General features: G+C 35.2%; 1 protein-coding gene across 1 annotated transcript; it reads left to right on the top strand.

Moving 5' to 3' along the window:
• The first annotated feature begins 10,968 nt into the window (after window positions 1-10,968).
• LOC122663737 (dof zinc finger protein DOF4.6-like) lies at window positions 10,969-12,584 on the top strand. Its single transcript, XM_043859376.1, has 2 exons — window positions 10,969-11,199; window positions 11,665-12,584. Exons 1-2 carry the CDS (start codon window positions 11,173-11,175, stop codon window positions 12,505-12,507), a joined length of 870 nt encoding a protein of 289 aa, XP_043715311.1. The 5' UTR covers window positions 10,969-11,172; the 3' UTR covers window positions 12,508-12,584.

Raw genomic sequence — 12,584 nt, 5'->3', positions numbered from 1 at the left:
AATTCTTATAAAAATGAAAGGGCCTAAGCTAGGTTGGACATACATTACAATCATATTTTTTCATTTTTGTCAAATTCTTATAAAAATAATGTATACGCTTTCGGATTCGATGGGGGGGGGGGGGGATCGATGCCACTAGTATGGGGAAATTTCCCACACCTTTCGTCAATAGAAGCCCACATGATCATTGAGGAAAAAGAAAGTATTAGAAATGTAAGAGGGTGTGGGAAAGCATACCCCACTCTAACAACAAGGAGATCATTTTCCATACAATTTTTTTTAAGAAAAGGAAAATATTAATTATTAATATTTTATATAATCCATAAGGTTTAAATGGGTAAAAAGTGATGGACTTTTGCTTTGTTGTATTAGGCCTTTCTTTACGAGTAGTGGGATTTAGTAACTAATTATTAATATGTTAAATAATCCATAAGGTTTATGTGGCTAAAAATGGATTTTTGCTTAATTGTATTAGCCATTTCTTTATGATTAGTGGGATTTAGTAAAGCGCAGACCTTTGAAAACGAACTCCAACTATCCAAACAACGTTGCGTGGACCTGACACAACCACGGCTTGTTGCGACTGTGAAGAGCCAAAATATATATTTTTTTTAAAAAGAAGAAACATTCGCATTGCATTACACGTTTACATCTTATTTGTGGCTCTTATCTTTTGCTCTTATATTCCTCTTTATCATTCATGTATGGAGCCATGGATGCTGCATTGACTACTACCCCGTGAACCATGTAATTCACGTGTTCTAGTTATCTGAATGACACGACACGGTTCATGTGATTGGGCATATTGTCTGAGTGGCCGATTCTGGGCGATTCCCATCTGTTTTAGCTGATTCGGATTGAAATTGGCACTAATCTATTTGATCCCCGATTCCGATTTTCATAACCTTGACTCGATCTCATCAATTGTCTAGTTGTGCTTAGTTATGACGGCTGATCTCTCTTTCTCTCTCTCTCTGGATTAAAAGGATCTCCATTGTTCTTTGAATGTAGAATGCACGCATTCTTAGAATCTAGAATGAAAATGCCGTTTGGAATGGGCTATTTTCATTCTGTCACATTGCGGAATGGGTTAGATAAGCATGTTTCAAAATGAGTCGCATTCTCTAACAGCTATAACCAAGAATGCATAACAAACACTGTCTAAAATATAAGAGAACTTATGCTATGAATTTAGTTTGGAATCAATTACTTAAAACTTTTAAATCAGTAATGGTAAAGGTCTCTCGCGATCATGTTCAGCTAACTTTGTAAAGAGCACTGCTACGCTTTGTAATTTTTCTTGTTTTCTTTAGTTTTATAAATATTTTTTCCCCTCAAAACACCATTGCTAAAGGTTTATAGTGTCATATAAACTTAACAACTGGATAGATAATGACATCAACAAACTTTTTTACAATATTTGAATGCTAAAATAAATTCAAATGTGGAATATATTCGTAGGAAAGGTTATTAAATTATCAAGTCAAAGGATTTACTCTTAAAATGATCCAACCAAAGATGCACTAGATAAAAATAAAATATTTGTACTTAAAGGTCCTATTATCACTAGGTGGAAGCTTCCTTTCTCCTAATAATTTATTTAAATAAATAAAAGGTGGTGGAAAATTGAAGGGGAAGGTTTGTTAATGGTCCAAGGATGCAGTTCTACTGTCAAACACCATAGACACCATCATAACACTTTCAACTTAAAAATTGCATAGTGGCGAAAGTTTCCTTTCACCCATGGTGATATGACGTTTTGATCGGACTCCCACAATGGTGAATATAATCATTAATCCTCGTTCTCTATTATTGAAAGGTCAAAATACCCGTTCAGAAGGCCAGATGTTATGTGACTAATGAGCTAGATTGAGATAGTCTAGCATAGGATAGGTTAATGACTTGATTTAATGTGTTTCATTAGCTTTGGAGCTCTTGGTGTAATTATTAAGTACCTAATATTTGATATTAAAGTCAAACATCACATAATGGGATAGAAGCAAAAACCCTAAGGCAGAGTAGAGACATTTGGAAAGGGCCACTTACCATTAGAGTGAGAGCCGTTGAGGATGACAGTTGTGGAAGCGTTGTTATCTGTTATGTACCTAATGGGGCTTGATCTAGTGTATGAGTGCTAGATTGGATCAACCTAGTATTAGATAAGTTAAAGGGTTTGATTTAACGCATTTCATCAGCTCCGAAATTTTTGACGCATCGAACAAGTACCTAACATCAGATCCTATGGATTAAGAGATTCTCTCTTCATCGTGGGATGAACAAAAACTCAGTTCAAATAATATTATCATCATCATCATCTTCATCAAACTTAAGAAAACCTTAAAGAATAATGAAGCTTACATAGAGATTATAAAGATTCGAGTCTTGAGGGCAGTCAAGGCAAATGCCCAGATTCGAGTCTTGAGGGCGGCCAATTTGCTCAAAATAGCAAAAGTTAGGACCGAATTCAAACTTACCCCTCTCAGGACCTCGCATAAGCCATACCAACAGTAGGTAATGATCCTTTCTTATATAGAGAATATAAAGAGAAAGTCACACTGCTCCATTTTTTCATTTTCTTTTTCTTATTCACCACGTACTGCAAAATTGAAAGACAAAATCATCCAATTTGTTCCATTATATCAATCTATATCGGTATTCGCTGAGACCGATACTGATCCTGATACCATTTTTCAAAACCATGATTTGAGTTATAAGGAGCGGTTGGAGAGTTGCAACGGAAAATAGAGAATATGAGCCATCCAAGACGCATGTGGAGTTTCAATTCATTTAATGGGTGAGATGGCTCGAATATTCTCTCAAGTTTGTAAGGCATCTGGTTATAATCATACACTTTGTATATACATGGGATCCAGATCCTCTACTGCCGAGCTGCCCGGCAGGACCGTGCTGCCCAGACATAGGGCTGCATGCAATTACCGCCTTACCCCCACTCGGGCAAGGCGTTTGGGTAGGGGTAAGGTGGACATTGAGAGCAATCCCGTGTCAGGGCAGCACGGTCCTGCTAGGCAGCTCGGCAATAGAGGATCCAAATTCATATACATGTGACGTGAAAAGTAGAAGGAAACTAATAAAAAGAGAGGACTAGGAGAGTGGTTTCCCTCCTTTGATTCGATTCATCTCTATCTGTTTGTCTGGTTCACACAAGAAAACTCAAGGAAATTAGAAAACCAAGTTCTATTTGTTTGGTGGTATTAGAAAACCATGTGAGAAGAAAAATATATACATATGAAGAGAGTGAGCATCCCACACATAAATATATAATAGCAGACTCGATTAGAATATATTCTATCCAAATGAAGGCTTTTTGAGTATCATATGTGGATAAAGTATTCATGGACGGTTGTGATTGCCTAACAAACTTAAATTTTACCATTTTGACACTTATGTTATTGGAAAGGATCGATGGTGAAGAGAGAATCTCTTAACGAGTTTTGGTGGATTGACAAGACTTTTGTAATAATGTCAAAAGCATTTCGGATTTTGTCAATAGAGGACCTAAGGAATAATGACATCTCGATGGTTAGATTATCTTCACCTAAGGTGAACCTAAAAACATATTTGTCTCTTGAAAAAATCCTGTTCTACTCAAAATCGATTAAGAAGAATTTGTAACTTTATTTCTTAGCTTTTTTTAGTATAACACTACTACTTTCCATAATTGTAAACTCTCAGCATTTTACATATGTACTCAATAAATATGCAAAACGATGACAATTTTTGAGAATTATATAATGGTAAATTACTTTCAAATTACAAGGATGGATCGACATGTTGTTGGGGTAATTGGTATCTTGCATGCCACGCTAGTGGTTGCACGTTGAGGGTGTGCATTACTGTTATACAGAGTATTTTAATTATAAAATTCAAAAATTTTCGATTTAGATTTGATTTCACCTTAATTCGTTTTGGTTCAAACAGAGTATTTTAATTATAAAATCAAACTAAATTAAATTTATTTTTAAAAATAAAAAGCTAAACTGAATTTTTTTTTTTTCCAATATGGTTTTGAATGGCGGATTCCCATTTTCAAATTGAATTCCAATTTGACAATCTTATTCAAAGAAAAAGATTATCATTTTTAAATTCAATTTTTTCAATTTTAGATACAACAAAATGCATCCAATCTTAGGTCAGATGGGGATGGGAATTGCTGACGTGGGAAGCACAATTTCCTTCTCTTGTTTTTTTTATGATAACCGCAATTTCCTTCTTGTCCATGTCTGAATGTGACGCCATATCTATCCTTCTCTCTCCTTTAGGGTGACGGATGAAGAGACATACGCAGAAGAGAGAGAGAGAGTCTCCGGATTCTTTGCTTCATTGGGGAGGAAAAATGGAAAATATCATGCACACGCACCACCGACTGGGACCCACTCTACCTCCTATGGTTTTCCTCGAAAACCTAAATTTTATTCTTACCTAGGGTTAGGAGCTTCACCAGTTGGGTTCTAATATTTGAGCCCCGTCTATAAACGCACCATTAAATGCAACGATCAGATCTCAGTCATTGATTAAATAATCTTAAATATCAATAATTGAAAATAAGAAAGCATCCAACTTGTAATCGGCTCTCCCATTGTCTTCTTCTTTAGCTATCGAGCGGTACTATGTCTAGTGAAGTATTATGTTTCACTATTGGTCAGTTGGTAGTACTATTCTATAGACAAGTTTAGTCCAAAATAAGTAAGAAAAGTAACTCAAATTCTTATTCAAAATTTTAGTAAAATTATCAAAATGCCATCAAATAGAGATGAATATAAAATACAAAACGACATCTTTTGTATTTTAATTATGGACTCTACTCATTTTAAACTGAAATTGTACCAATGAGATGCTTGATTGATCTTCTATCGCAAGGACTACCACATGTACTATAATGTGATAAATACTGAAGCATGATATTTCACTAGTAATAATGATGAGGAAGAAAACCCTATTCTAATTATACAATTTAATTAGATGTAGAAATGTGAAAATATCTTGTCATGATTGTACGAGAGAGAAGGTATTAATTTTGTTGGTATGCTTTCATTGCTTGGTGGTATAGCAAGAAATAAGAATACAATTATACGAAAAGAGAAGGGAGATTATGATATAAGCATAATGATTCTTAGAGTTGCGTCCCTTGGATTAATCACATAGTCTTCTCTTGTAGGAGGGAGCTACATATATAATCAAACTGTTTCTCTCTTTCCGATTGTTGCATAGAATGTAGACCGTGTGGATTAGTCATCTAATCAAATTGCATATATGAGTATTAAGAACATGAGCACGCACACGTAAAAAGTCCTAAACTCAATTATATTGCTCATAATGTTCAATGTATTATTTCTTTACCCAAAAAATGTACGATGTATTATTCATTTTTTTTTTTTTTACAATTATCTAAATATTGACTAAAGTTGACTTGGAAATTGTAACACGTATAATATTTTTGCGTACATTTGTCCTCCTCAAACCTTGCGGGAGCCTCATGCACTAGGACACTCTTTTTTTTATGTACCAAACAAATAAGGGTTGATATCAACAAAATACCTAAAAACTTTGATGATTGATCTATCACATGATAAATTTATGATGTCCAAAATGCCCCTATATATAATTACTATAGTTACTTCTCTATCTACAATGGTTTTGTAGAAAAATTATTCTCAAATTATATTTAGATCTTTGATTTTAAAACTAATTGATTAAACTCTTCATATCATTTAATTATTAATTTTCTTTTAAAAACCATAGAAACCTAAGTGAAAAAAATGAGATATGGGAATTTAGGAGCACATAGTAAGCTTATGAGTTGAGCAAAAACTCCTCATTATTAGTGCATTCTAAAACTCAAACCCCAGCCAACCTCTTGCGAGTTAATGTAGGCGATTAATACCAATATACCGGTCGACCGTATCAAGCCAGATCAAACTTCTCTACCCCTCAAAATGCCGATATAATATTTTTGGACCATTCTACCCTTTTCTGTTCTGATACCACCAATACAATACCGATTAAGTATCAATATTGGGCTACAACCGATCCTATCCCGATACCTAAAACCATGGTTACAATCCACCAGAAAAAGGGGGACGTTGGTATCAAATGAGGAGATGTCATTTTAAATATTCTCATTTGGATAATGTCTTAAATAAGATGATTATTCCATTTCCATTGAAAACCTTATGCACTAGCTAGCTTTGTTTGGTAACAGGGAAAATGAGAATAAAAATATATTCCATTTAGGATATATAGCAACCAAAAGAGTAGTGATGTAAGATTGTTAATTTGTTTACTACTAACAATAATTAACAGTTAGATTTATGGATCTCAATCCTAAATGGATATCCGTACTTAGACGACTATTTAAAAAAGAAAAAGGATATTTAGACTTCATGATATTTACGTAAAATACCACTCTAATGGTCATAAAATTAAAAAAATTGCAAGTAGTGTCGGGCTGTACCTGTCGTTAGCCATATAAAAACTGCAAAAGGCAAAGGAGAGGCTATAATGAGTATTGACTTTTTAGTGGGACTTTTAATTTTTGGTTGCTTTAGCTTCAACTGGGATTTCTTACCAAAATTTAAAAAGCTTCAACTGGGATTCAATTCTTTCGTTTCTTTTTCTTTTTCTATAATCCAAACAGTACTGCGATTCAATTCGAGCTTCATTCAAAACAAAAACCCAAAAAAAAAAATAAAAATAAAAATAAAAATTTGGGGTCCATTCTTATTGCACGCACCTCAAAGTTCTCTCTCTCTCTCGCACAAAAGGTTTGTTTTGTGAGGTTTCTACGGTTAATTGGATATTTTGTAATCAAATATATATTAGGGACTTGAGTAGAACTCATCTTCAAAAGTTAGCTATTAAGGAAAGGTTGTTCAATATCTACATATCCCTCACATTTTTTATTCATATTCGATGTGAGATTATTTTTTTCGTTTTTCAAAAAACCCAGTAGTATATTAGGTAGATTGACTCAAAAAAAAAAAGAAAAAAAAAAGAAAGAAAGATCGAACTCACCAATTGGGTGGACCTAAGGATCAAGGACGTGGAATCAATCTGAACAAAAAATAAGCAAGTCCAATCGGCCGGCCAGAATCAAGGTTGGTCCCGGCCGACAGATGCCTCTAGTGTTCAGATCATTTTGATCGGTGTATTCTTAATTACCTGACAAAATAGTAGGTTTAGATTGAAGCCTAAGGCAACAAGAACCAAGTTATGTTTGGCATCCATCCAAATCAAGCATAACATATTAAAAGGTCATGGTCATGAGTAATTGAATCTCATAAGACTAGACTGTACATGTGCTTGGGTTGAAGACATAAAAGTGACATGGCTCAAAGCCCAAGTATATCAAATCATGTAGAAATAAAATCCTATAATGATATAGAAAATAAATGGAAATAGCAACCAAACATTCACACAACGTAAAGATTTACCTAATTTGGCTAAATGCCGATGCCCAATACATATTTTCCTTCCTCACTATCTAAACATTGAGTGCCACCATTTTTCTTTTGTTTGAGCTACTGAGAAAGCTCTCTCACCTAATGAGGGGGATTTTTTTTTTTTTTTTTTTTTTGGAAAGCTTTACTATAATTAACTGAAAAAATCAAGAAAAAGGTCAGTAAACCATGAAGGCTTGGATCTATTCAAAATGGAGATATCTGATACAGGTTAAGAATTAACAACAAAAATAAAAGAGAATCATAAACAGAGAGAGAGAGAGAGAGAATCACTTAACTATTGCATCAACAGTTAAATGATCCTAACTTCTCTTAGTTTATTTGAATTACTGTCATTGTTTTGGTTTAAAGTCTAGAAATGACTTTCTGAAGTTTTTTCTTTGTTTGATATGTGGTAGGTTGTAATAAGTGTGTAGAAGTAGAGGCTTGGTTGATAGAAAAAAGGTTGAGAGCTATAGCAAAGCTTGAAATATTCACCCCCAGTTCTGCTGTTTGGCTGATGTCAGAAGTAAAGAAAAGAAAAGAAAAGAGGAAGTTGTTGACAAGAGCTAATGACCTTTAGATTTACTTGCTTTCCTGTGTCTTCTCACCTGTAGAAAGAGAGACCTGATTTGTTGCTGTCCTAAGTTGTTCCTATTCTTTGCTTTTGGTATTCCTACTTTCTTTTTTAGAATAAAATCACATTTGCACTTGGGTGATATAACCTTTGTTGGTCTCTGTTTTTTCTTTGTTGAAATCTAAAGCAGAATCAGGCATGCATTTTTCCTTCACCAAACTCTCTTTTTTTTTTTTTTTTAAATAAAAATAAAATCTTACTAGGTGCACCAAACAAGCATTTAAAAAAAAATCCTGGAATAGATAAGAAAATAAAGCCTTCTAAAATAAAAAATAAAAAAATCTATATTGGTGTTTTCATAAAAAAAAAAATGTTGGAATAAAAAAGGAAATACCCAGTGCACAAGGCTCCCGCTACTACGGGGGAATCATAATGTATGCAGCCTTACCCCTACTTTCTCAGAGAGACTGTTTCCAGACTCGAATCCGTGATCACTTGGTCATAATGGAACAACCTTACAGTTGCACCAAAGCCTGCCCTCCGAGATTGATGCGGAGCAAGGCCTATGTGGCACTAGCAATACTTATTGGAACATGTGGACCTTTGTTTGATGGTGTGATGTGCAGTGTCCATGTGAGTCACTCCATGGTTGTTCTTGTAATTTCCACTTTCCATGAAGAAGAGCTTGAAAAGAAATGAAGAAGTAGCTAGGTTTGTAGTTTCTACTTTCTACTTTCTACTTTCAATGTAATGTTGGTGATAAGAAAAAGGTGGAGTATAGGCTTCCTTTTATTTACTTTTTATGGTGTTGGTGGCTTTGTGGACTGTTTGTTGTTCTTAAGAACTTTTGCCAGCAAAGGGGAGGACACAAGCATGTTATGTATCTTGTGTAGCAAAGCAAATCATGTGGAGCCTTTGGGCCACCACCACTACCACAATACACCAATTAGAACAGCCAAGTGGTCTCTGCAGCCAATGTGTTTACTTAAAAGTATTTTGGAATGAAACTATGGGAGGGGGCACAGCTCGGCTGGGATCAGGTGGAAGCCAAAACAGAAGAAGAGGGATCATAATTAGTCCGTTAGTCATTAGTGGATAATATAATAGTAATGTCAAAATTTTTTTGTTTTTTGGCTTTAATTAATGTTTACATTTGCAGTCATGAAATCAATGGGCTGAGGAACAATTCTCTTAGGCTGTGTTTGTTTGGCAAGAAATGCTAGTATTGGCAAAAAAAAAAAAAAAAAAGAAAAAAATGTTTTAGTCCGTCGATCAGGTAACTAACACCGTGGTCTAGAGCGCCAGACCACGAGTAAAAACCGAATATTTCTCCCCCCTCTCCTTGACAAATGGACTATAATACCCTCCTTTTTGGTTTTCTCTCTTTATTTACCTTAAAAGTGCATTATCAGCCAACCGACAAACCCCATCGTTAAAAAAATGATTAAAAATAATAAGGGATCCTAAAAAAATTTACATAATAAGGGATTTTCTTATTGACATCTCTTAAGGTGTCAAATAATTTGTAACCTTAGTATAACACACTTTTTTCAAATGAGGGTTAATCCTATCATTTCACGTGTGTATTTGAAAAAATACGAAAGACAATAACACTAGCAATATAAATAAGATAAATCACTTTTCAATTATTTTTAAAATCTTTTTTTAGCCCTTCGGAGAACTTTTGGGAATAAGACAAGGAGCAATCAAAAGAAGGTTATAAGTTCTAAATGCATCTATAGAGTTATCATTAGATAGTCCTAAAGAATAGTTTTTAGGGCAAGAGAATGCTAACCGGTAGTGTAGCGTCTGCACCAGTGTGTGGGCCAATAAAAGCATGTGCAGGAGCCTTTAAGTGGATGAGATTTTTTAATTCATTAGGGGCTGAGCAATATTTTTGCGTGGTCCTAAGTCTAGATGCATGCAGGAACCATGCGATCAGTTACCGTTCTTTTTCCCTCATTTTTTAGGTATAGTAATCATGCGATCAATTAGTGTTCTTTTTCCCTAATTTCTATGTCACTGTTCCTTACAGCCATCCAAACACAATGATGACCATGAAAGAAGAATTCCTCCATTGTAGTGTGTTCTTTTTTCTTTTTTCTTTTTTTTTTAATATCTTGTCAAACAAACATGACCTTAATTTCAATGAAATCGGATTTGAGAGCTACTGGAATTCCTTGAAACCATCATGTCCCCATCACAATACACCAAAGCCCTAAAATTTTCTCCCACCCTCTCCCATCCCACATTCCCACTCACATTATGTGGTCCCACCATCTTTGCTTTTGTCGGCTCTTGGTTTCATCCCACCACCCTCCCTTCCCACCCCCTCCTCCGCCGGGGGGACTCTTTCAAATTTCGTCTTTTAATTTTGGGTCCAGCTTTTTCTGAGTCACCATTGTTTTCTGGGACCCCAATCAAAACCAAACCCATTTCCCGACTCCAACTCCAACTCCAACTCCAATTCTCGTATTAAGAGCTATTCTCCATTCTAAGGCATTCACCATAAATGTGCATCTTCACCAATGAAGTAGAATTTTTCCCAGAGAGACAAAGATCCAAAACCAAATCTCAAAACCCCAAAAGAAAGAGAAAAAAAAAAAAAATGGAATATCAAACAAAACAAATAAACCCACGATCACACAGAGAGAAAGTGAAAGAGAAAGAAGAGAAACAGGAGATTATAAGGAGAGGAAGAATCCTGACTTCTCTCTCTTCTCTGGTCAGAAAAGCAGGAACCCACCTCACCTTGGTCCTCAGTACACACACAACCCACCCACAAAAGAATAATTAAAACCATTTAATTTGACAAGAAAAAAGAGAACCCCCATTAGAATATTATAAATTTTAAGACAAATATACCCAAGACCAAAATATTATTAAAATATTAATAACAAATTTTTTTATTACTAAGAGGCCAAACAACCCCATCATCCTCCTTCCTCTTTCATTCATAAACCAAGCCGACACATTTTAAGCCACCCATGAAATCATCTCAAACATTACTACTACTACTACTACTTCTTCCTCTCTAAGACCTGTTTGTGCCACCAGAGAAGCTCTTTCTTCCTTTCTCTCTCTCTCTCTCTCTCTCTCTTTGAAGATCAGACACACACAGCTCTTCTATTTCCTTCCATGGACACTGCTCATCAATGGCCACAGGTATGAAAATCAATCATGAAAAAATTTTCTTCATTGTTTGGTTTGTTGAAGCTGATTAATTACACCTTTAAAGAAATTGTAGTGGATTTTCCTGTTCTGGTAGATTTTGTTCATCTCCATCTCTTTCTCTTTTTTCTTTTTTCTTTGGTGTGTCTCTGGTGCAAGTCCCCACTTCTGTTTGATTTCATGTTGTTGTCATCTGATCAGTGTTTCTTTTCTTCATGAAAGTTGAAACTTGAAAGCACTTCACTTTTTCTTTCTTTCTTTCTTTTTTTTTTTTTTGGGGGAGGGGGGGGGGGGTTGCTTCCTCACACTCTATAAAGGAATGGAAAAAGGCATTATTTGTTATTATTATTATTTATCTTTGTTTTGTTGTCTCTTTGTTTGCTATTACTCACTTTTGCTTTTCATCTGTGTTGATCTATGGTGTATTTTCTTTTCTTTGTTTCCTTTGGGATTGATTAGGAGATTGGTCTAGTGAAACCCATGGAGGAGATGGTCTCTAATACATGTTCAAGGCCTACTATGTTAGAGAGAAGGGCAAGGCCTCAAAAAGAACAAGCTCTGAATTGTCCAAGATGCAATTCAACAAACACAAAGTTTTGTTACTACAACAACTACAGTCTCACTCAGCCAAGATATTTCTGTAAGACTTGTAGAAGGTATTGGACTGAAGGTGGGTCTCTTAGAAACGTTCCTGTTGGAGGAGGTTCAAGGAAGAACAAGAGATCTTCAACATCTTCTTCTACTATTACTTCAACTTCATCAAAAAAGCTTCCTGATCTCACTCCATCTACTACTTCCTCTTCTCAAAACCCTAAGATCTTTAAAGGCCAAGACCTGAACTTGGCTTTCCCAGCCACACATGAATTCAGTACTGTCTCTGAATTTATTGAATTACCAAACATTGAAAACAGAAACAACAACAATAGCAACAGTAACAACCCTTGTTCATCTTCTTCATCTTCTCTTTCAACATTAGGGTTGTTGAGGAGTGGGATTACTCCAAGGGGTTTGAATTCCTTCATGCCGATGCCGAATTCGGACTCAAATTCGGTTTATCCATCTGGGTTTGGACAGTTGCAGGATTTTAAACCAACTCTTAATTTTTCTCTTGATGGACTTGGAGTTGGAGCTGGTGGGCATGGGAGTCTACCTGTGGTTCATCATCAGGAGAGCAGTGGAAGGCATTTATTTCCTTTTGAGGATTTAAGACAGGTTTCAAGCACCATTGAATTTGATCAGAATAGAGGACAAGGGGATTCAAATGGCTATTGGAATGGAATGTTGGGTGGTGGATCTTGGTAAAGAAGAAGAAGAAGAAGATCAAGTAAAAGTACAACAAGAAGAAAATATTGGGCTTTTTTTTTTTCTTCTTCTTTTCT

This window comes from Telopea speciosissima, chromosome 6 (genome assembly GCF_018873765.1).
Source record: "Telopea speciosissima isolate NSW1024214 ecotype Mountain lineage chromosome 6, Tspe_v1, whole genome shotgun sequence".
NCBI lineage: Eukaryota > Viridiplantae > Streptophyta > Magnoliopsida > Proteales > Proteaceae > Telopea > Telopea speciosissima.
The sequence above is the reverse complement of the archived record's forward strand: the minus strand, read 5'-3'. Positions and strand labels throughout refer to the sequence as shown.